Genomic DNA, 24623 nt, shown 5'->3' on the forward strand with positions numbered 1-24623 from the left:
GAAGGCCCTGAGTTAGATTTCCCAGCATGCTATAAACCGGTTATGGTGTGCACACCTGTAATTCCAGTATTGAGGAGATAGAGGCAAAAGGATCTGGAGTTCGAGGCCATCCTCCGTTATTTAGCAAGTTCGACGTCGTGCTGTCTGAAAAACAGGAGCCCGAGTAGAAAAGCGGGAAGGAACGGATCATTTCATTATGTGAGTCGGTAGGCAAAGTGCCTGAGTCACCCCTCCTGGTTGTATTTTTCCACCTCCCATCCCTCCCAGGTTTTGGTGGATTCTACGGGAAGCGGCCCGTTACGCCGTGCTCCGCACGCCTGGCCACGCCTCTCACATTAGCCCCGCCCACAACAGGATCCGCAGATTCGCTACCCGACTCCTTAGGATTATTTGGGCAGCTTTTCTTGTCAGAAAATTTTCATGAAACGCTGAGAAGACTTCTTCTTTGTAACCTTTTCGCACTAAGTAGGAAGTGGGCTGCTCCTTGAGTTGTTCTACTAAGAAAAATCCAGGAATAGCGGGCGACTCTGCCAACAGGGCTTGGCGAACCAGGCGTCATTTTCTTGACTCTACCGCAGGTGAGAAGAGGTGACGGCCAAAGCCCAGAACGGTGGCGAATCTGCACTGCAGCCTCATAGGCATTTGGGCTGCGCAAGGAAGGGGCAGGGAAGAGGAGCTAAGGAGCGCGCATCCTGTCCACTCATTTGCCCCGCCCGCCTCGCGAATCTGCGTCGTTGGACGCACCACTCAAATCTCCCGAGCTCCGGCTGGCGTCCTCCCCCTCGCTCCGCCCCTCTTTCCTCAGGGGCTTGTCGCAGCTTTCGTCGCCGCCGATTCGCCAGGAACCCCAAGGCCGGAGCAGCTGGATAAGGGTGGTGCAGTCCGCTCTCCGGGGAATGCGGCCAATCTTCAGGCTCCCTGGGCTACAACTCCCGAGCCTTACAGGGCGCCGGCCGAGGCAAGGCCGCTACCCTCGGCCCCGTGGATCTCTCCGCAGTACTTGTAGCGAAAGTGCGGATGCAGACGCTGTGCCCGCTGGGCCTCGTGCAGGTGGCGGTGGTGTTTGGTGCGCGCGCCGGGGAGGTGGTGGTGGGGGGGCGCCGCCGCCGCCACCGCTGCGGGGCCGGGTCTCGCGCTGCCGCCGCCGCCGCCGCCTCACGCCGCTGAGGTGCTGCGCGCGGTGGGGGGAGGGTGAGCCGCTCGCCACGAGCGGGTGAGTAGGGCCCTGGCGCGCGTGCGCGCCGACGGGGTGGGGGGGGCACCGAACGCGCCCGGGCGGGAGGAGAGGGCAGCGGCGCGCGTTACCTCCCCCCACCCCCCCCGCCGGGATTCAGGGACCGAAGCTGGGTCTCAGGCTTGGTCTCGCGGTGTTTCCAACGCCCCGAAGAGGTGCCACCTCTGGTTCAGAGGATTGGGGCGCGGGGACGCGAGCGGCTGTGTGGGAGCGGGAGCGGGGCTTGGCCCGGGCCCGCTGGCCGGTGAGGAGGCGGGAGGGGGCGGGGCCTGCGAGGGGACGGGGGAGGGGTCTTGCGTGGAGGCCAAGTGGGGCGCGCTAGGGAGAGCGGGAAGGTAAGGGGGCGCGAGATGGGCCTGAGCCCTGAGGGTAGAATTGGGGGTGGAGAGGAATGGAGTGCTGTAGGGTCCTCAAGGCAAGATCTGAGAGGGAGCCATGGGTCATGCTGAGGTGTGGAAACTGGACTCATGTGAGCACCTGGAATCTGGGCTAGCCATTGAGGGGACAGCAAGGGAGTCAGGCCCAAGTTGTGGACCCCTATTCTGTACCCCTCTTTTCCTGACAGTGTAAATGAGCAAAGATGGACCAGGAAGGTGGGGGAGATGGGCAGAAAGCCCCGAGCTTCCAGTGGCGGAACTACAAGCTCATAGTGGATCCTGCTTTGGACCCTGCTTTGCGCAGGCCTTCTCAGAAGGTGTACCGCTATGATGGAGTCCACTTCAGTGTCAGTGTGAGTGCCCTAGATCGTTTCTTGACTTATTTGGACCTCTAGTCTCCCCTCCCCATTTTCCCCTGTTCAGTATTCAACAGCCAGACTTCCTATACCTGTAGCTTGGTTTTTTGAGAATGAGCGAGCCATCCCATCTCTTCTGTATGTTGGCTTCTGCATGGGCTTTATAAAGTCAAGTAAGTTTTCGGCCTGGTTTTATCTCTTTCTGTTTTCTTTGTTAGGACTCAAAGTATACCCCCGTGGAAGACCTCCAAGATCCCCGCTGTCATGTCAGGTCCAAAACCAGAGACTTTTCCCTCCCAGTTCCTAAGTTTAAGGTAAGTGCTTGCTGGTCTCCCTGCATGTTGGTCCTTGGAGAGTGTCCTCGTCTTCATGGAGCCTACCAAAGTGTCTATTCGGAAGAAACATTGACAGCCAGATGTCATTGCTTTTTGAGTCTGTGAGACTTGAGATGTTTTGGACAGAAGGTATACTTGTACAACTAAGGTGACTCTAGTATATGTCAGGTGACGAGGGTGTTGATGTCTGGAAGGATGAGGTGTGAGTGGGTATTCTGAAGCTGCATGACAGTGGGATACCCAAGTTATTAAGCAGTTAAGGATGCTGCTAAGACCACGGCCCATTTGGAGTCTTCTATTGTCACTGTCATTTGCGTGTATTCCTCTGTCCTGTTTGTGAGAGCAGCTTCGTTTCCTACTTTAGTAGGATATTCTTAAAGTTTTGGACTGGGTAGGAAATTGGTGTTGTCTCCTCCTGATTTTGTTTTTGTTTTCTGTTACTGATTGTTGCTAAAGTAATTTGTGCAGTGCCTTCACCCCTTTGGCTTTGCCCTTCCCTGAGCAGTGTCATAGCGCTCTGCCTGAGTGTGTACTTCTCATGCCTTCTTCCCGCCAACACATACTGAGACACAAGCCTGAAACACGTCATCTCTCTCCCCAAGTCTGTTCGCCTCACTCTCTCCTGACTGAGAGCCGTCCAGTAGTCTTGCCTTTCATCTCAGTCTTTGGGTCTCCGTTGCTGTGCTTTTCTTGCAGCCCGGTGTTTGCTTGGTTTCTGCAGTTCCCTCCTCAGCTTGAGGCTCCATCTTGCTGTTATTTGTCTCTGGTTCTAATGCTTTTGTTTTCCAAGTCTGTTTTTCTTTTTTATTACATTATTTGTCCTGCATGCTTGTGTTCACAGACAAGCTTGCATACCATTGTGCACATGTAGAAGTTAGAGCACAGCTTCTGGGAGCTGGTTTTTACCATGGGTCCTAGGGGTCAAACTCAAGGTTGTCAGGCTTGGTGACAAGTGTCTGTACCCACTGAGCCATCTTGCTGGCATGCTAAGTCTGTTTTGAGGCATTGACGTTTGGTTATTGATCTGGGCAGGCCTTATCACTTCTTTGATACTGTACTCCTATAATATTCAACCAGACACTTTTCAGTGTTTAGAAAGTATCAAAGATGGACAAATTTCATGTCTTGGAAGTCTGTTGTTTTGGTAAACTTTTAAGTGTCTACAAAGTCCAAAAAGAATGATAGCATCTTTATGAATCTTTTTCCTGATTTTTCTCTGTATGAAGAGTCCTGTTTTGGGTCCTAGATACCCTGTCTACACCTCTGCTACCACTGTGTCATATTTGGATTATTTATATCTGGCTTTTTTTTTTTCCCCCTGGCAAGTACTCCCTAGGTAGCCCAGGCTGGCCTTGAACTGAGAATCCTTGTGCTTCAGCCTCCCATGTGCTAGTATTGTAGGAGTGCATGGCATGCTCAGCACTGTCTTGTCTCTTTTCTGAATGAGAACTTTCCCCTGTATTTGTGTTTCTAGTATCTAGCCTATGCTAGTCAATAGCCCTGAACTAATAGATTATTTTCTTCTATCACTTTCTCCTGTGTATGTTGATTCTTAAGTTTTGTGTGTCTTTTCTTCCCAATTGTTGCTGTTTGTCATAAGAATTGAAAGACAGCTATTGTAGGTCTCATGATCCCCTTGACAACAGTCTGCCAGACTTGTCTTAATCTCATGGATGTCTCTAAAGTTTCTCAAATGGTAAGGAAACCTGAGACCAATTCTTGTCTTTCCACAGCTGGATGAATTCTATATCGGACAGATTCCACTGAAGGAAGTAACTTTTGCGAGGCTCAATGACAATGTTCGGGAAACCTTCCTGAAGGATATGTGCCGGAAATATGGTGAGGTGGAAGAAGTGGAGATCCTTCTTCATCCCCGCACTCGAAAGCACCTAGGCCTAGCCCGTGTGCTCTTCACCAGCACTCGGGGGGCTAAGGAAACTGTCAAAAACCTCCACCTCACCTCTGTCATGGGCAATATCATTCATGCCCAGCTTGATATCAAAGGTGAGGACTCTCCTGCCTGTTGCTTAAGGTTGGTTTCTAGCAGGGATTATGTGTGCAAGTGCTTAATTGGCTCAGCCAAGTACTCAGGGTCATGATTACCAAAATTCCTAAAGTTAGGTGTGTTTCTGAACTTAATACTTTATACATTTTAGAGATAAATTTTAGAAATTCATTTCTGTATTTATTTTTATATGTGTACCTGTTTTGCCTGAATGAATATCTGTGTACAGCATGTATGTCTCATGCTCATGGAAGTCAAAAGAAGGCATCAGACTTCCCTGAACTGGAGTTTTAATGGTTGTGAGCTACCATGTGATGCTGGGAACTGAACTCTGGTCCTCTGGAAGAGCAGCCAGTCCACTTAACTGCTGAGTCATCTCTCCAGCTCAGGGAGGGTTTTTCTTTTTTGTTTGTTGGTTGTTTTAAAATTTTACATATTTTTGTGTTTTCTTCAGTAGCACATATACTAAGACTGAAACGTTGGGTAATTGAAGAACTAGAGTTTTAGGTCATGGCCTGTCAAAGCCACAGATCTGTGAAGACACAGATGAATAAAGCAGAGTTTCATGGGGGCGCATGCCTATAATCCTGCTTGGGAGGCGGGAGACAGGAGGACTTGGGGGCTAGCCTGTCTACAGAGATGACTCCAGGCCAATTAGGGTTACATAGTGAGAGCCTGTCTCAAAAAAAAAAAAAAAAACAGAAAGGAACCGGGAGATAACTTAATGGGTAATAGTACATGTTATACAAATATGAAAACCTGAATTTGAATCTCCATCACTCATAAAATCCAGATATGGCTGTGTATGTCTATAACTTTATTTTTGTGGGGAGGAGATGAGCAGATTCCAGAATTTCATTGACTAGCCAGGGTGCAAATTAGCAAATTTGAGTTCTAGTGAGACTCTCAAATGAGTGAGATAGAGTGCAACAATGAGAGACACCAGTGTCTTCGTGGCCTCCAAGTGTGTGCACTTGGAAACTTACACAAACATCATACACACAAATGAAAAGTGGGGCAGGTTTGAACTGCTTTCAAGGACTGACGGGAGAAATGTCAAACTAGTATACTATACATAAGGGAAGAAATTAATTGGTGTTTGCAAATGGGAGTAAAGACCAATGTTCCAAATTCGACTTAAGAGTTTTATATGTAATCTTATGGTTTTCATGTGTTTTTGAGACAGAATCTCACTATATAGTTTTGGCTAGCCTTGAACTCACTAAGATCCACCTGCCTCTGCTGTCTTGAGTGCTGGGATTAAAAAGCTTTAATTGTTTGTTTTGTTTTGTTTTTAACGTTTTTATTTGTTTTATAGGTCTTACTCTTTAACTTAGACTGCCCTTGAATTCTACACTTGGTCCCAGGCTTTATTTTTGGTGTTTTGTTTTACCTTTAAAGATTTATTTTTGCTTCTATGTATCTGTGTTGGTGTAAATGTGTGTGTGTGTGTGTGTGTGTGTGTGTGTATGTGTATGTGTGTATGCGCACGCACCAGAGGCTTCTGGAGGCTAGAAGAGGGTATTTGTTGGATCCCCTGGAATTAGAGCTGGATAGTTATAGACCACCCTGTGATTGGTTCTTTGCAAGAGCACAAAATAGTCTTAACAGCTGAGCCATCTTTCCAACCCCTTGTTTTGGTTCTTTGGAGACAGGGTCTCATATAGCCCAGGTTGTCCTAATTTTCATTTTGTAGCCAAGGATGACCTTGACTTCTAATCTTCCTTCATTCTGGTCTGTAGACTTGTGCCACTATGCTTGGTTTATGTGGTCCTGGGGATGAAGCCCTGGCTTTTATGCATACTAGGAAGGCACTCTACCAACTGGGCGACTTTTCAATCCCCGTTGTGTTTTTCTGAGTCAGTCTTGCTGTCTGTCTCTGGTGACCTAAATCACTGTGTAGCTCATGTTGAACTGGACCCTTGCCTTGCCTCAGTCTTCCAAGTACAAGGATTATAGGCATATACCACCGTACTTGGTAACTCTTCACTTTTAAGGGTAGCATCCTTCTCACAATTTTTTCTTATATTTATTTTTTGTATGCATTTGGATGTGTACCTGCTTGTGTGGCCTTATGGTCAGAGGGCAACAAGAGGGGTTGTTCTCTCCTTTCTCCACATAGGTCCCAAAAAGCAAACTTAGACTGTCAAGCTTTGTGGCAGGCACCACCAAACCCTGTCACTGCTCAACCCCTTCCAAGAGATTAAAAGTCATTATTCAAGGCAAATAAAATTCTTGCCCCCATGGGCTGGATTGACTCTTGTAGTTGCAATTCTGCAATTTTTAGTTTATAACACAGGGAGTATGAGGCTTAACAGCAACAGACCTCTACTTTTCTTGAAGTTTATTAAACACTCTAGATGATGTATATGTGTAAACTATGAGTTTATAAAAATGTGGTTATATTGAACCAGGGCCTTTTACATGCCAAGCTAAGCACTATTGACTACCCATATTAATGGGATATATATGTAATAGGTAGAGATGAGCCAGATTTTATTTCATAAATCTGCAGAAGACCAGTATGCAGTGATAAATACCTGTAATTCCTAAACATGGGAAGAGTAGGGACAACATTGTTAGGAATTCAAGGTCATTCTTTTCTACTTAGTGATTGCAAGACCAACCTGGCTATTTTTGAGACCTTGTCTCAAATCAGTCAATAACAATAGAAAGAAGCATAAGTCTAGTCAGAATAACACCAACCAGGTAGAAATGAGGTAAAAGTTTCCAAGCATTGAGTTAAGTAGCTTTCTGAAACATTAAATTCAAGAGATTGTAGGAGACTTGAGACCTGAGGAAGAAACAAAACTACCAAATCAGGGGGTTGTTTTTCCTTCTGACTGTTGCTTCCCATTTCTCTCCATCTAGGCCAACAACGAATGAAGTACTATGAATTGATTGTCAATGGCTCTTACACTCCTCAGACTGTGCCCACTGGGGGCAAGGCCTTGAGTGAGAAGTTCCAGGGTTCTGGTGCAGCCACTGAGACGGTGAGAAGATTGTAGCTGCCACTGTTAGGCACATGTACTTGTTACCTGGTCACCAAGAGCAAGAGCCATCTGGGAAGGCACTAAATTAAGTATAGGAAGAACTAAGGAAAGATGCCTAGGTGCCTTCAGAAACAGAGGTGGAATCTCGGATTGGGGCAGGAGACTGTTTTAAATCATGCCTGATCTTTTTTCCTTGCCCCACTTTTTTTTAGACTGAAGCCCGCCGACGGTCTTCCTCTGACACAGCTGCCTATCCAGCAGGCGCTGCTGTGGGGGGCACCCCTGGCAATGGCACTCCCTGCTCCCAAGATACAAATTTCTCCAGCAGTCGACAAGATACCCCATCTTCTTTTGGCCAGTTCACCCCTCAGTCCTCCCAAGGAACCCCCTACACATCTCGGGGTAGCACCCCCTACTCTCAGGACTCTGCCTACTCCAGCAGGTATGGGAAGCACAACTTCTCTTGGGCCGTAGCCATTTGATTCTGGAAGCTGTAGCTGGGAAGAACGAGCTCTAAGTCTTTGTGAGAAGGAATTGGAAGCTGTTTATTGTAATCTCGGTTTTCACTGACAAATTGCCGTTTTCAGGGATACTAGTGTGGGACCTGATCAACAATATAGAAGCAGATGTTGAAAGACCTGTTTTGAGTTTTGTGTGTCTGTGTGCATATTCACGTGCATGCTTCTGCTGCCCCTGTATGTATGCTTGCTGTGTATCGCTACATGTGGGTATTGAGAATTGAACCTGAACCCTCTGCAAGGGCAGTCTGTACTCTTAATTGCTGAGCTGTCTCTCCAGCCCCTCTTTTAAGATTTTTCTGTCACTGGATGTTTTGGCCACATGTATGTCTCTGAACACACAGTGTTCCTTGTACCCATGCAATAGATCACCTAGAGCTGGAGTGAAAATGTTTCTGAGCCACCATGTGGGATCAAATCTGGGTCTAGAGGGACTTTGAATTTGAGAACAGAGCCAGTCAGGTTTGGTCACATAGTTGGGAGCCTAGCTAACTCCTGGTTCTTCTTCAGCACCACTTCAACCTCCTTCAAACCCCGGCGGTCAGAGAACAGCTATCAAGATTCTTTTTCTCGCCGCCATTTCTCTGCATCTTCAGCCCCTGCAACCACCGCTACTGCCACCTCAGCAACTGCTGCAGCTACTGCAGCCTCCTCCTCCTCCTCCTCTTCATCATCCTCCTCGTCGTCATCGTCTTCTTCTTCCTCAGCTTCTCAGTTTCGTGGTTCTGACTCTAGCTACCCAGCATATTATGAAAGCTGGAATCGTTACCAGCGCCATACTTCCTATCCACCTCGCCGGGCAACTAGGGAGGACCCTTCTGGGGCTCCATTTGCCGAAAATACGGCTGAGCGCTTCCCACCTTCCTATACCTCCTATTTGGCCCCTGAGCCCAACCGATCCACTGACCAAGACTACCGGCCTCCTGCCTCAGAGGCCCCACCTCCAGAGCCTCCAGAACCTGGTGGTGGTGGTAGTGGTAGTGGTAGTGGTGGTAGTAGTGGTGGTGGTGGTAGTGGTGGTGGTGGTGGTGGTGGTGGTGGGGCACCCAGCCCTGAGAGAGAAGAAGCCCGGACTTCCCCACGCCCAGCTACACCTGCACGTTCTGGCTCCCCAGCCCCAGAGACCACCAATGAGAGTGTGCCCTTTGCTCAGCACAGCAGTTTGGATTCCCGTATTGAAATGTTGCTGAAGGAACAACGCTCCAAATTTTCTTTCTTGGCTTCTGATACAGAAGAAGAAGAAGAGAACAGCAGTGCAGGCCCTGGGGCTAGAGATGCAGGGGGTGAGGTGCCTTCTGGGACAGGTCATGGGCCCTGCACACCCCCTCCTGCTCCAGCTAATTTTGAAGATGTAGCACCTACAGGGAGTGGAGAGCCAGGGGCTGCCCGGGAGTCACCAAAGGCCAATGGACAGAACCAGGTGAGCCTGGGGCCAGCCAGATCTGGGATGGAAGCTTATAGCTTAGGGAGGAGGGAAGGTGCTCAGACATGAAGACAAGTTTGAGGGCAAGCTCAGGGAGCTCTAGCGGGAGCTGTCTGTGACTCTCCTCCATACCCCACAGGCTTCTCCATGTTCTTCTGGAGAAGATATGGAGATCTCTGATGATGACAGGGGTGGCTCACCACCTCCAGCCCCAACACCCCCCCAGCAGCCGCCGCCACCACCGCCTCCACCACCTCCCCCTCCTCCTCCCTACCTTGCTTCCCTTCCCCTGGGCTATCCTCCCCACCAACCTGCCTACCTCCTCCCACCCCACCCAGATGGACCACCACCCCCTGAGTACCCTCCACCACCTCCACCACCACCACCCCACATCTATGACTTTGTGAACTCCCTGGAACTTATGGATCGACTTGGGGCACAGTGGGGAGGGATGCCCATGTCCTTCCAGATGCAGACCCAGATGTTAACACGCCTCCACCAGTTACGGCAGGGCAAGGGATTGACTGCAGCCTCAGCCGGTCCTCCTGGTGGGGCCTTTGGCGAGGCCTTCCTCCCTTTTCCACCTCCACAAGAGGCAGCCTATGGCTTACCCTATGCTCTGTACACTCAAGGGCAAGAAGGTCGTGGGGCGTACTCACGGGAAGCCTACCACCTGCCCTTGCCTATGGCAGCCGAGCCCCTGCCCTCTTCCTCAGTCTTGGGAGAGGAAGCCCGGCTGCCTCATAGGGAGGAAGCAGAGATAGCAGAAAGCAAGGCCTTACCATCAGCAGGCACAGTGGGTCGTGTGCTGGCCACCCTTGTCCAAGAGATGAAGAGCATTATGCAACGAGACCTCAACCGAAAAATGGTAGAGAATGTGGCCTTTGGAGCCTTTGACCAGTGGTGGGAGAGCAAGGAAGAGAAGGCCAAGGTGAGGAGGTCTAGTGCTGGGTATGCTGTCACGTTTGATGTTTGTTTGTTTGTTTGTTTGTTGCTGAAAGAGATAGACCTTTGACTTCCCTAGATTGCCCAATTCAAAGTAGGGACAAGAGAAAGTGAATTGGGTAGTAAGGGGGTGGAGAGTTGGCTCAGTGGTTAAGAACACCAACTGCTCTTCCAGAGGTCCTGAGTTCAATTCCCACATGGTGGCTCAACCATCTGTAATGGGATTGGATGCCCTCTTTCTGGTGTGTTTGAGGACAGTGATGGTGTACTCATATACATAAATAAAACCTTAAAAAAAAAGAACAAAAAGGGTAGTAAGGCTAAAGCTGTAGGAATCACGGGCTGGGGATTATGACACAGAGCAACAGGTAAACATGGGCCTGTGTCAAGAGAGCTTTGTTCGGGTTTCTTTGCTGTTTTACGGTGGACTGAATGCCTAAATGTTTCTGGGCTTGTATTTAGTCCCATCATTTGTAGCTTGGTAAAAATTAGTAACTGTTTCCTAAGGGTGGATGGCCTAAATTATCAGACTTGAGAAACTGCTTTAATTTGCCAGAGATAGATAGTGTTAGCAGGATACGTTTGTGCATGGTGGTGTTCCTGAGGCACACTGTTGGTTCTTGGGCAGGAGGGAATACCTGTGCTCTGGGTTCTTCAGCTTAGTCTCCCTACTATTTGCAGCCATTCCAGAATGCAGCCAAACAGCAAGCCAAGGAAGAGGACAAAGAAAAGATGAAGCTCAAGGAGCCAGGCATGCTGTCCCTCGTAGACTGGGCCAAGAGTGGCGGTATCACAGGCATTGAGGCCTTTGCCTTTGGGTCAGGGCTTCGAGGGGCCCTGCGGTTGCCTTCATTCAAGGTATCCAGGAATGTAGTGGTGGGGAAAGCTGGTGGGCCTCCCTCCCCAATGGTGGGAAATAGAGTGTGGGTGTGGGGTGGGGCTGTGGATGATGGTGGTTGAGGTGGTTTTTTGTTTTTTTATTTATTTTTTTCTCCCTTTTCCTCACTCGTCTCTGTTTGAGCTCTAAGTGGGTCCTGTCTTCCTGCATCTGCCAGGTAAAACGGAAAGAGCCATCAGAAATTTCAGAGGCAAGTGAGGAAAAGAGGCCCAGGCCCTCTACTCCAGCTGAAGAAGATGAAGATGGTAAGTAGGAAATCAGGCAGAAGGAGAAAAGGGTGGTCTTCTTAGTCTAAGAGGAAGCAAGAGGAGAGATGAAGAGGTCAGGGCATCTCTGAGGGCAGGACACCCAGTGGAGACTTGACACAGAGTAAAAGTGATTGAAAGGAATTCCAAAGGCAGCATCAGAGTGTCAGACAAGCTTCTCCTTGCATTTTAGTTATGGTTCTTGTTAGGGTTAGGGTTAGGGTTAGGGTTAGGGTTAGGGTTAGGGTGCTGTGCTGATTTAAGTGTTTTTGTGTCTTGATTTTTGCAACTACAAAGTAGAAATTTCACTGTCTAGAATCAGAACTTGAAGAATTGTCTGTCCAGGTTCACTGCCGAATGCTTCTGTTGTGCAGCCTTCCTAGTTTGCTGAAGTCTGGGCTTTTGGTTGGTAGCTTGTGGGACTTGAGACTACTTTATTGAGTCAGATCTGCTTCCCTGGGTCTTATATTATTTCTTGGGCCAGATAAAACAAGTTCACATCCTCTTTCACCCACCTAGAAAATGATCAAAGAAAATGTGTGGGATGTAGTTCAAATTGCATAACACGGTATTGTATTTCAATTTCTGTACCAAGTAAGGGTGACCTGTCAGTAAAGGGGGCAGTACTGTTCCTTCCCTCCAAGATTGCAGAGCAGTAACTACTGATAGATTGTAACTGCTCTGACTTCCTCTTGTAGATCCTGAGCGAGAGAAGGAAGCTGGAGAACCAGGACGTCCAGGGACCAAGCCTCCGAAGCGAGATGAAGAACGAGGCAAGACCCAAGGCAAGCACCGGAAATCCTTTACTCTGGACAGTGAAGGGGAGGAGGCATCCCAGGAGTCTTCCTCAGAGAAGGTAAGATGCTAGGCACCTGGTGTCTGCCAGAAGCCTTTCCCTAGCCCCTGTTCACACAGCCAGCTTCTTATTGAGCTGGAACCCAGTGTCATTTTCCTGTTAGTCTTAGTTTGTCTTTTTCCTTAAGGATGATGATGAGGAGGAGGAAGATGAGGAAGATGAAGAGCGGGAGGAAGCTGTGGATGCCACCAAGAAGGAAGCAGAGGCATCAGATGGTGAGTGTAGGCAGTTGAGTAGAGTTTAGGTCTGGGAAAAAGGGATTATATACTATCTGGTTTGTCTTTTTCTATGACTTTGCTGCTGGACTTCTGGCCATTCTTGCCCTTTGCAATGACAGTTTTAGCAATGTCCTTTGGAATCCTGGGACTCTTTAGAACGTGAATCCCATTAATTCAGAATACTCCCTCTTCTGAAACAGGTGTCCCTGTGGATAGCCCTGCAAAGTCTGTTTCTTTCCCCAGGTCCTAGAGGTGAAGGGTATACATTCTCCTCTTGCCCCTTAAAGCTGCCAATCTAGACTGTCTTGCCCTAGAGCACTGCTCTTCCTGTAAAGGCCCAACCGTCAGTCTGTTCCTTTCTTTCTTTCTTTTTTTCTTTTTTTCTTTTTTTTGGTTTTTTGAGACAGGGTTTCTCTGTATAGCCCGGGCTATCCTGGAACTCACTCTGTAGACCAGGCTGGCCTCAAACTCAGAAATCCGCCTGCCTCTGCCTCCCAAGTGCTGGGATTAAAGGCGTGCGCCACCACTGCCCGGCATCCTTTCTTTTCTCTTCTCTCTTGCCATCAACAGACACTCTTCCACCCAATTGTTTGTCTGTTGGCTTCTACAGATTATACATGGTTTAGCGATCTGCATTCCTTCAGAAGTATGTATGAGGGACTGGAAAGAGACAGCACATTATTTAATAACACTAATTGCTTTTACAGAGGACCCATGTTCAGTTCCCACAACCTCCATGGTGCCTCACTACTGCCTGTAACTGCACTTCTAGTTGAGATCCAACACATATTTTCAATTCCACATGCATATGGTGCACTTACATACACTGAAGCATATGCATAAATTAAAGAATTTTTTTAAAAAGAAATATACAATAAAACCTTGCTTTTAAGAACTTGATGGAGGGGGATAGAAGAAGGGTGAGAAATAGGTTACACAAGTCCCTTTGTGTCATTGCAGACAGATTACATTTTAAGGACAATGAAATAGGGTAATAACTTCTGATAGTATACTAGACCTGAGGAAAGCCACTGCTGTCTCCATGGCAATCATGAAATTGCTCTTAAATACCGTTTTCTCAGGGGCCAGGGATGATAGCAGTGATGATCTTGAGGTCTCACTGGAGAAGCAAAGGGCCAGGTTACTTGCTGAGAACGAAGACAGTTCCCTCCTGTTGGTCCTTTGGCTCTCTTCCTGTCAGCTATAACTCCAACATGGATTTTGAATTTGTCATCTTTGCTCTTCTGTCTGCTTTTCTCATGTAGGTTCTTAGGGATGGGGTCTTTAGCACAGGAGGGCCTTGCTTTTGTAATCCTTTTCTAGTTCTACCTAAACAATGCTAGAATTACAAACATGCCATTGTGCCAAACGTGCAAACATGTATGCAGTACTTGGGACCAAACCTAGGGTTTCGTGCTAGACTAACATTCCACCACTGACCTGCAGCCCCCACCACTGACCTGCAGTCCCCACCACTGACCTGCAGCCCCAGCACTGTTCTCTTCTGCTTAGGTTCACCATGTTCCAGTTCCAGTTCCCCCACTACCACCTTCTATTTACTCCATTATGAATTCATCAGTATATCTGTCTTCTCTCTTCTCTTGTGCTCCCTGACCTCATTGACTTACTTAGCCTTCCAGGTGCTAGAATTATAGCCCATTTCCATTATGCTTCTTTGGGATTTCTTAGTGCTCTCTCACACAATACTGATCTCCCATAAGTGTGGTATATATAATGTGTGAGGCTGTGCCGTGGTACGTGTGTGTGTGTCCTTCTACCATGTAAGTTTTAGAGATCAAACTCAGAGATCAAACTCAGGTCATCAGTTTGGCAACAGGTGACTACTGAGCCATCTTGCTGGCACCTTGTTTTGTTTTGGAGAAAGAGTCTCACATAGCCCATGCTGGCCCCCAACTTGCTATATGGATGAGCATGACCTTCAGCCAGTCTTCTGCCTCCATCTTCAGAGTTCTGGGCTGCATGTACCACTGTGACTTGCTTTTTTTTTTTTCTCCTCTTTCAAGACGGGTTTCTCTGTGTAGCCTTGGATATCCTGGAACTCACTCTGTAGACCAAGATGACCTCAAATCACAGAGGTCCACTTGCCTCTACCTCCTGAATGCTAGGATTAAAGGCATGTACTGTTTATTCCAGAATTCTTTCTGAGTCTGTTTTCTGCAGACACACTTTGGTGGTCTAGGGCAACTGCTTGCCAGTCTCCAGGTCTGTATATATCTGTCCGTCCATCTGTCTGTCTGTCCTGGGACTCTTATCTATAGACTGGGCCTTCATCTCTATTTGTTTGTGGTGGAGCATTTCCATCTTGGTTTTAGCATTTCCTTAGGAGGTGACCTTCCCAGTCTTGTTCTTCAAGCAGAACCCAGGACTTTCCTTCCTTCTCCAGTTCTTTATACTGATGTTTGTCACTATGAACATGCACTTGCTTATTTCACTTCTTGGGATTCCAGCACCTGGCCTAGAGCCTCACATCCAGAGTACTTAGTGAGTGATCCCTCCTCTTAACCACTGACACCCCTTGTGAATTTCCAGGTGAGGATGAGGACAGTGACTCGTCCTCCCAGTGCTCTCTGTATGCGGATTCAGATGGTGAAAATGGTAGCACGTCGGACTCCGAGAGTGGCAGCTCCTCTTCTTCTTCATCATCATCATCCTCCTCTTCCTCCTCTTCCTCATCAGAGTCCTCCTCTGAAGAAGAGGAACAGTCAGCAGCCATTCCCTCAGCTTCACCACCCCCCAGAGAAGTTCCAGAACCCCTTCCAGCTCCTGATGAGAAGCCTGAGACAGACAGGGTTGTAGATTCCCCTGTCATGCCTCTCCCTGAAAAGGAGACATTGCCCACACAGCCTGCAGGTAGGTGGCATTGGACAGGTGACACGATTAAGATATATGTTTTTCAGTGTTTTAGAGGATGGTCTCCACCTACAGTCTGTCCCTGGGGTGCTGCATATATGTGGAACAGTTAAATGGGCACATAGTAACACTCACATAACTGAGCTCTTTGTACCCTTGTATAGTCCTTGTTCTATAGCACATGCATATGATGGGCCTCCTGTAGGGACTGTTTATTCATATAGTAGAGTTTATTGAGCACTGGTACCACTACCAGTACAAAGATGTGACGATGTGTCTGACAGGCACTGTTCTTATCGTCATAAAACTTTGAGTCTATAGGGAGATACAGGCCAGTTAAGCAGTAAATGCATAGAAATAACTATGATTTCAACCCAGTAAGTTCTATGAAAAAAAGTACAAGGAACTCAGATCCCTGAGGGCATCTATGGGCCTGGGAATATCCTCCTGCTGAAGCACAGTTGAGCTGAGGTCTAGTGTTGGGGTCCACACTAGCCCCACGTTGGGGTGGCCAAAATAATGTTGGGGTCCACACTAGCCCCACGTTGGGGCGGCCAAAATAATGTTGGGGTCCACACTAGCCCCACGTTGGGGCGGCCAAAATAATGTTGGGGTCCACACTAGCCCCACGTTGGGGCGGCCAAAAACGTCACAGCCCAGGCAAAATGTTGAGGCCCGGGCCAACCCACGTTTGGGCGGCCCAAGCTGCCGCTCCAGTCTGCGGGTCAGGGTTCAGCAAGAGCGAGGGTGAGGGCAGACCCTACCTAATGTCTGATGTGTCTGATTCTCTGATCTCAGTCTGAATCTGATCTGTTCTGTCTCTGCCTTTTATATGTCTCACTTCTAAGCCACGCCTCTAAGTTACACCTTTAATCATGCTCTTAGGTCTTGTCTCTAACTCTGATCTCTATACTTCTAAGTCATACTCTTAAGTCACACACCTTTAATCTCACGCACCTTTAATCTCAAGGTATCTAAACCAAGATTATCGGAGTGTTCTCAGCTGTTGTAGGCTATTGTAATCCAAGTCTCATGTCAGGGTATATGGCTCAAGATGGCTGCAAAGCTGATAGCCGCTTTCTGCTAAAAGTCAGCCCCCAACAGTCTAGGCAAAACAATGAGGAGAAATAAGCAGATATAAAGGTTCTACATAAGGTCCAGAACAGCAAGTTAGATTTGGAAGAAAGCTCATCCTTTGGTAGATTGAAAATTTAGGGTAGAAGGTAGCCAGAAGTATAGAAGTGGGTGGTGACCAGCCCATGCAAAATGCAGAGCCCATGCAAGAATTTTGTCTCTGCTTTGAGAGCCATAGGAAGCTATGAGTAGTGATTTGAAAGATATATGACAAAGAGGCATGAGAGAGGAGCCAGAGTATCACAAGGAGACTCTGGAGAGGCCAGGAAGGACACAGGATGGGAAGCTGGGACTTAGGTGTCCCTCGGTGTAATTAAAATTTCCAGCATTCACGGGATGATGAATTGACCTTGTGACACCTCATACACTCACAGCCATTCCTGAATCTTCAGGCAACAGAAGACCACTCAGAGGGCATTGTGCACCTTCCATTCTGGGGGCTGCATCTATGTTTCAGAAAGACTATCTGGCAGAAAGAGAGATCTGGAAAAGAGGAAGTGGAAGGAAGTATAAGAGTAGCATTAGAGAGGATGCAGGTACAGTAAAGTCTGGAGTATAGCCCAGTAAGTAAGATGCTTGTCACACAAGCTTCAGAACCTTTGAGTTTCATCTGTAACACCCACATAAAGGTGTGGTGGCTTGCATTTGTAATCCCAGATTTGGAAAAGTAGAAATAGATTCCTGGGGCTGAACTCCTGTTCCAGTGAAAGCCCTTATCTCAAAACCAAAATGGACAGTTGGAAAACTACACTTGAGGCTCAGAGACAGAAAATTGGTAGAAGTAGGGGTGAAGACAGAGATAGGTAACTTGGTAATACTACATGCCAGGAAAGACTTTCAGTAAAGTGACCTAGGATTATGGATTATGGGTAGGACTATTGGAATTGAGTGGAGATCTCTGAACCTCCAGTTAAAAACATTAGCACTAGGATTATAGAGCAGAGACTTTGGGAAGAACAGTCTGTCCAAGAGCAATGAGAACGTTGATGTGAACTCAGCTGTTCACTCTGGAGAGCACAGGATGAGAGAGGATGGGCATGGGCAAAGTAAGCGGGGGCTGAGTTTTATATATTAGGCTAAGCGCCACTTTAAAAAGATGGGAATAAGAACCAGGCGTTGTGATTGTGGTGCATCTCTGTAATCCTAGTCGTGGGGAGGTGGAGGCAGGAAGGTCAGAAGCTCAGGGTCATCCCTCCCTCAGGTACACAGTGAGTTTGAAGGCAGCTTTGAGAGATACATATGAGATGGTATCTTTCTATTCCTTTTTAAAATGTGTTTGTGTGAGTGTATGTATGTAAGTATGTCTATATACCACATGCATACAGTACCCATGGAGGACAGATGAGGGTGTCAGATCCCTTGGAACTAGAATTACATGTAGTTGTAAAAATCACCATGTTGGGTGCTGGGACCTTGACCTGGGTCCTCTGTAAAGGCAGAGAACATTCTTAACTGCTGAGCCACGTCTCCAGCTTATTAATATCTCCAGGTTATATAAATATCTTCCAAAGAGGAGAGGCTTGCTAGAAGGCGGCTCAGTGGTTAAGAGCATTCTCGGCTCTGCGGAGGACTCAGGCTCAGTCCCAGCACCACACGGAACCTTACAACTACCTCTAACTCTCATGTCAGGGAAGTCACAGGCAGGGAAGGCAACCAGATACAGAAACGTTTTGTTTTTGTTTTTTCTAAAGATAGGAGTAGCCTGGCATGGTGGCACAGGGGTATAGTCCCAGCTGCTTGAAAGTCAGGCAGGACAATATCAAGTTTGAGGCTGTTTGTGGCTAATCTAGGCAATTTTGCAAGACCCGGTATCTAAATAAAATTTTACAAAGGGCCAGGAATCTAGCTCAGTGATAGCATGCATGAGGTTTAGTGTCTAGTAGTAACTGAATAGATAGGTAGATAGATGGATAGATAGAAGGAAGGAGGGAGGGAGGGAGGGAGGGAGGGAGGAAGGGAAAGGAGAGGAGAGGAGAGGAGGCAGGCAGGCAGGCAGGCAGAATTAGACTATGTTATGGTACCACAGGAGAAGTTATAAGATAGAAATATCTTGGACCTGACAGGTCATTGGAATTAAAAATTTCAGGTGAATGGTTTACACTAAAGGCAAGTGTAACACTTGGATTAGGAGAAATAATATTGATAGCTAGGTTTTTCTAAGGGTAGAGTATACTGGGCTTTCTGGCCTAGTGTCAGGAAACTGTGGGAAAGCTTAAAAAGATAGTCCACATCTTCCTCTTAATAAGTGGTAGCCTGATTGAAGAAAGATTGTTGCGTGCCTGGTGACAGCAGCCAATTTTAGTCAGCTTAAATACCAGAAAGGAGAGCTGGGTATGGTGGGACGTGCCTGTGATTCTAGCGTTTACAGAAGCATCAGGTTCCTCTTGGGCTTCAGTGAGTTCCAGGCTAGTCTGAGCTACATGAGACCTCTCTCAAAGAGGAGGGGAATGTTGTGTGGTTGTGGGTATGTTTATATGGTGTGCCTGACTGGGAGTTTTCAGAGACAAGTAGGAAAACTCCTTGGTCTCGTCTTCCTTTTGTCTTCTACTTTGGTTTATTTTTGCTTTACCTAGGAAATAGATTTCCTCTGTTTCTCCATCCACCAAACCACCAGAGTAGCAACAGGCCAACCACCCTTCTCCTACCGTAGACCTTCTTAGGAAAGTCTCTGATGGAACTGGCTTGGATCAGGGAGCAGTCTTGGTGGTGTCATTCAGTGACAGCCTTGAGGGAGAAAGCTGGGAGGACTGATTTCTAGGGCCTTGTTGCTAAGAATTTGAGAACATAGGAGAGCAATTCCCAGGAAAAAAAGTAGTTAGTTGTACTGCCTGCAGGTAATTGTATCATAAATGAAAAGCCTGGGGAAGGGAGGGAGCACAGATCTGTGAGAGGCTGGGTTAGATGCTAAGTTGAGTAGTTTGCCACAGTCCAAGATCCACATGACACTCAGAGCCTAGGATGCAACAAACTGAAGGACCTTTTAGTGCTCCCAAGTAAGCAGCACTCAGCTTAAGGCAGTATGCACAGCTGATCCCTGCCTACCCAGCTAGATGTGGTGCTGGCTGCCATTTAGTTCTGAAAATGGTAGAGCCAGTTGCTAAATTTCTGAACCTACAAATGTCCAGTTCTGGGTTATGTTCTCTTCCACGGTCTTATAAACAGGCTAGATTTCCAGTGTTTCACGGGATCCCTTCCCTCCCTACTTCTCCGAGTTTGACTAGACATTTGATTTGGTTGGTTATCCTGTTTGAACAGCAGCTTCCTGGGCTTATCTGTCTGCTCTGAGTTTTCCCAATATCTGACATGGACATATTCCATTGTCAGCTGGAATAATGAACAGGTACAGAGCCTCATTCTGTTCAGGGAGTTCATAGTGCTGAGAATGATACGAATAGGAGAGAGGCAGACAGCACCCCCTGTGTAACAAACAGGTTTGTGCATATATAAGCATGAGTGTACTTAGATGGAAGCTGAGGCAGAACAGGGTAGAACTTGATAAAGTAAGGCTGCCTTGCTCCAGGATACTTGAGCTCATGTCTCCTACCCTGAGTTTTGTCTGATGAAGTTAACACTCTGATCTTTGTCCATGTGCTTCCATCCCCAGGTCCTGCTGAAGAACCACCTTCTAATGTACCACAGCCTCCCCCAGAGCCCCCAGCTGGACCTCCAGACCCTCCCCCCCGCCTGGATGAACGCCCCTCTTCTCCTATCCCTCTCCTACCCCCACCCAAGAAACGCCGGAAAACTGTTTCCTTCTCTGCTGCAGAGGAGGCACCAGTCCCAGAACCTTCTACAGCTGCCCCACTGCAGGCCAAGTCTCCTGGTCCAGTCTCTCGAAAAGTCCCCCGGGTTGTAGAGCGGACCATTCGTAACCTACCCCTGGACCATGCATCTCTGGTCAAGAGTTGGCCTGAGGAGGTAGCCCGAGGGGGTCGGAATCGAGCTGGAGGTCGTGTCCGTTCTACTGAAGAAGAGGAGGCCACTGAGTCAGGGACAGAAGTGGACCTGGCAGTACTGGCTGACCTGGCCCTGACCCCAGCCCGACGTGGGTTGGCTACCCTACCCACTGGTGACGACTCAGAGGCCACAGAGACCTCAGATGAGGCTGAGCGCCCAAGCCCTCTACTCAGCCATATCCTCTTGGAACACAACTATGCCCTAGCCATCAAGCCGCCACCTGCTACACCAGCACCTCGGCCCCTGGAGCCAGCTCCTGCCCTTGCTGCACTCTTCAGCTCTCCAGCTGATGAAGTCTTGGAGGCCCCTGAGGTGGTGGTGGCTGAGGCAGAAGAGCCAAAGCAACAGCTGCAGCAGCAGCAGCAGCATCCAGAGCAGGAAGTCGAGGAGGAGGAGGAAGATGAAGAAGAGGAGTCTGAGTCCTCAGAAAGCAGCAGCAGCAGTAGCAGCAGCGATGAGGAAGGGGCCATCAGGAGGCGCAGCCTCCGCTCCCACACTCGAAGAAGAAGGCCACCACTCCCACCGCCACCCCCACCACCCCCTTCCTTTGAGCCAAGGAGTGAATTTGAGCAGATGACCATCCTATATGATATTTGGAACTCAGGCCTGGACTCAGAAGACATGAGCTATCTGCGACTCACATACGAACGGCTGCTGCAGCAGACCAGTGGCGCTGACTGGCTTAATGACACCCACTGGGTCCATCACACAAATATCCTAAGCCACAGAACCCATCTTGTTTGAACCCTAGAATAAGACACAAGGCTGGGGCCTTCCCTGGGGTCATGTGGCAAGAAATGTTATCCTCAGGTCACTCCTAGGGCTGTACTGGTCTGTCTAAATTACTGTGCCTTGCTTAGCCATGGGGTTCCCAGCTGCCAGCTGTCTTTCTCCTCTGCCTGTGTCTCTTCTGATAGAACAGGTAAGGTTCTATCAGGTTGCCTTCTCCAGTTCTGTCTCCTTACTGAGTATTTTCACCGTCAAACAAACTACCCTGTGGACAGGGCCTGGGTTGGACAGGAGGTGTGGGCCCCAAGAGACTGGCCAATGAGGAACCTGTTCTTTTCCTTAACACCTTGCACTCACCAACCTAAGCACTCCAAAGCGTAAACGACGGCCCCAAGACGGGCCCCGGGAGCATCAGACGGGCTCCGCACGCAGTGAAGGTTATTACCCCATCAGCAAGAAGGAGAAAGACAAATACTTGGATGTGTGCCCTGTCTCAGCCCGGCAACTGGAAGGTGTAGACACTCAGGTAGAGCCCTACTCTGAGCCCTCCCTAGTTTGCTCCCTCCTTCCTGTCCTTCAAACACTCACCACCACCTTGTCTTGCTCACAGGGGACTAATCGGGTGCTTTCTGAGCGACGGTCAGAGCAGCGGCGGTTACTCAGCGCTATTGGCACCTCAGCCATCATGGACAGTGACCTGCTGAAGCTCAACCAGCTCAAGGTCAGGGGGACAGAAGCGGGAGGAGACCAGTGAAAGCCTGCAGCAAGGAGAGTTGTCCCTGGTGGGATCCTTTGAAACAAGGGGGGCTGAAGGGAAGGGAAGGAATGACGGGAAGGTGCAAGTTTGTGGGAGCATCTAATAGTTAAAGCTACCTTCTGTCCCCTAGTTCCGGAAGAAGAAACTCCGATTTGGCCGGAGCCGTATCCATGAGTGGGGTCTGTTTGCCATGGAACCCATTGCAGCTGATGAGATGGTGATAGAATATGTTGGCCAGAACATTCGCCAGGTGAGGCCAGCCCACAGGAGCCCACTCCCAGCAGCAGGCCAGTTGCTGACTGGACAGTACATGGCATTTTACCCTACCTCGTCTGTTCCTGCCAGACCTTGTGGGTCACCCTCCCACCCTGGTGTCTCAGGACTCTGGCTCGGTGGCCTTTCTAGTTGGACTGGATTGTACATAATGTTAATAGTGAAACCCAATGCCACGTTTTTATAATTGTGATATTTTGTACAGAGCCTCCCTCATCACTACCACTGCCACTCTCCCAGGGAACGCTGGACAGTGATGATAGTAAAGGATGGTGTTTGATGCTAGCAGCTGATAGGTGTTGTGGGGACCCAGAGACAGTGATGTGATACTCAACCTGAAAGCTGAAGGGTAATGAGTTCCCGGGGCAGTAGGATGTGTACATGCTCTTGTTCCTGGGATAGCGTGTGTAACAGCTCAGAGCTGCATTCTCTTAGGAGGATGAAGCCAAAACATCTGTTCAGGTAACCTAGTCAGGGCCAGTGACAGGGATGTGAGCCTGGGAAAGTGGCCTTGTGAATGGAGAGTGGCTTGGAAGCTGTGCAAGCAAGGCGTGGTGAAGCTAATAAGCTGCCTCTGGCTGTGGAAAGGAGCTGGTGTGGGCTGGCCTCAGTGGGACTTAACGGCAGATCAAAGCCAAGGTCTGGATGAGATAGTGGCAGCAGAAGTGACAAGAGTCTAGCCTATAGTTTCAAAGTAGTTGACAGCCAGGGAGTTGGCTATGGAGGGTGAAAATAAGGTGGTGGGGCCTTTCTCAGGCCATCCCCATTAGCTTCTAGGAATGTGGTTGAGCAGAAGGAACCAGAAGTGTGATCAAGATTTGTTCCAGTGCAGGCGTGAGGCTCAGGGTCCTAGGGATGCAGGAATGACATCCCACACTCCATCGAGGTAGATTTAGCTGGAGAGTGCAGCCTGGGAGGAGTCCTCACTGCAGACTGTTGTAACCACCTCACTAATGGTTAGAACTCTGCAAAGGGGTGAGATCACCTAGTGAGTGTGGCAGTTGTATTACCTATTTCCTGGGAATAGCTGCCCCTTACAGAATAAGGCCTTTGTCCTGGCACAGACCATCTGCCATCTGCTCTCACCAGCTGCCCAGTAGGTGCCTGTGTAGGAAGGCTAATCCTAGGAAAGGAAAGGATTCGATTCAAGGCATGGCCACTATCATTTCAGAAGCATCCCCAGGCCCACAGCATGCTATGGGCTCCACTCTGGCCACACGGGTTCTCAGAAGAGCCAGTGCTGGTTTCCCCAGAGTCCTCCTCTGGCTGACTTTGGATCAGAATGGGTGGGAGCAGGTAGACCCAGATGCAGACCCAGTCAGCATGTCCCCAGGAGCGGGTGGCTTGGCCGGAGGGGAGCGGTTCTAGCCCATGTAGTGGCTGAAGTCTTGTGACTGTCTTATTCCACCAGATGGTAGCTGACATGCGGGAGAAGCGCTATGTTCAGGAGGGCATTGGCAGCAGCTACCTTTTCCGGGTGGATCACGACACCATCATAGATGCCACCAAGTGTGGCAACCTCGCCAGGTTCATCAACCACTGCTGCACGGTGCGCTCAGGGCTGGGCCAGGGCTGGGCTGGGCAGGGGTGAGATGGGGTTGTGGCTTACACTGCCCCTCCTGCAGCCTAACTGCTACGCTAAGGTGATCACCATCGAGTCTCAGAAGAAGATTGTGATCTACTCGAAGCAGCCCATTGGCGTGGATGAGGAGATCACCTACGACTACAAGTTCCCACTAGAAGACAACAAGATTCCGTGTCTGTGCGGCACTGAAAGCTGCCGTGGCTCCCTCAACTGAGGTGGGGCAGGACCGGTGCCCTCACCCCTATTTATTCCCCCTTGGTGCCCTAAGCTCCCAGCACCCCCAGCCTTATTGGGCTCAGCAGGGCCCACTGCCCCCACCTCCACATGTGGGATAGGGAGCCCTGAGTCCAGCAAGGGAACCTCAGCCCTTTGAGGTAACTTCTGCCTTCCCTATACTCCATACCCAGCCACCCTCTTAATTTTTTTTTCTTTGCGAAGAAGAAGCTGTAAATGTTTTGTAGCTGCCAGCAGCTGTTTCCTGTGGAAACCTGGGGTACCAGCCTGTATAGATGCTATTCTTGGGGGCTGCATAGCCCTTTGCTTCATGTTAATGGGGACACCCCCTTCTGCCCTATGTGCACCCCTCCCCAGTTTAGGGGTCTCTGGGGCAGTGGCCATGTTCTCCCCCTGGGGGGGCCTTTGGCCCCTAGTCCTGGGAACTCTGTGCCTGGAACCCTGCCTCATCTGTTCCTGCCAGACCCTGTGGGTCACCCTCCCACCCTGGTGTCTCAGGCCTCTGGCTCAGTGGGCCAGGATGGTGGGGGGCAGGCCCTTCTTGTTGGGCTGGATTGTACATAATGTTAATAGTGAAACCCAACACACATTTTTATAATTGTGATTAAACTTTATTGTACAAAAATGCTTGGTCAGTATCTTTGGGAAGAGCAGACTGTAATATGAGTTGACACAATCAG

General features: G+C 48.9%; 1 protein-coding gene across 3 annotated transcripts; it reads left to right on the forward strand.

Annotated features, from left to right (window-relative positions):
* Positions 1-85: 85 nt before the first annotated feature.
* Positions 86-24568, forward strand: Setd1a (SET domain containing 1A, histone lysine methyltransferase). 3 transcript variants are annotated; one of them, XM_034487288.2, is made up of 19 exons: positions 86-1213; positions 1800-1964; positions 2186-2281; positions 4036-4306; positions 7179-7300; positions 7513-7742; positions 8329-9238; positions 9381-10172; positions 10868-11044; positions 11242-11329; positions 12028-12185; positions 12313-12400; positions 14954-15274; positions 20013-21077; positions 21448-21620; positions 21705-21815; positions 21982-22101; positions 23536-23673; positions 23750-24568. In XM_034487288.2, the coding sequence occupies exons 2-19, from the start codon at positions 1815-1817 to the stop codon at positions 23921-23923; spliced, it is 5184 nt and encodes a 1727-aa protein (XP_034343179.1). In that variant the 5' UTR covers positions 86-1213; positions 1800-1814; the 3' UTR covers positions 23924-24568. The 3 variants fall into 3 exon arrangements, with proteins under 3 accessions (XP_034343179.1, XP_034343187.1, XP_076767274.1); XM_034487296.2 differs by having other exon boundaries at positions 86-1050; XM_076911159.1 differs by lacking the exon at positions 86-1213 and adding an exon at positions 1461-1478.
* Positions 24569-24623: the final 55 nt, after the last annotated feature.

The sequence above is a fragment of the Arvicanthis niloticus genome, chromosome 1 (genome assembly GCF_011762505.2).
Source record: "Arvicanthis niloticus isolate mArvNil1 chromosome 1, mArvNil1.pat.X, whole genome shotgun sequence".
NCBI classification, from domain to species: domain Eukaryota; kingdom Metazoa; phylum Chordata; class Mammalia; order Rodentia; family Muridae; genus Arvicanthis; species Arvicanthis niloticus.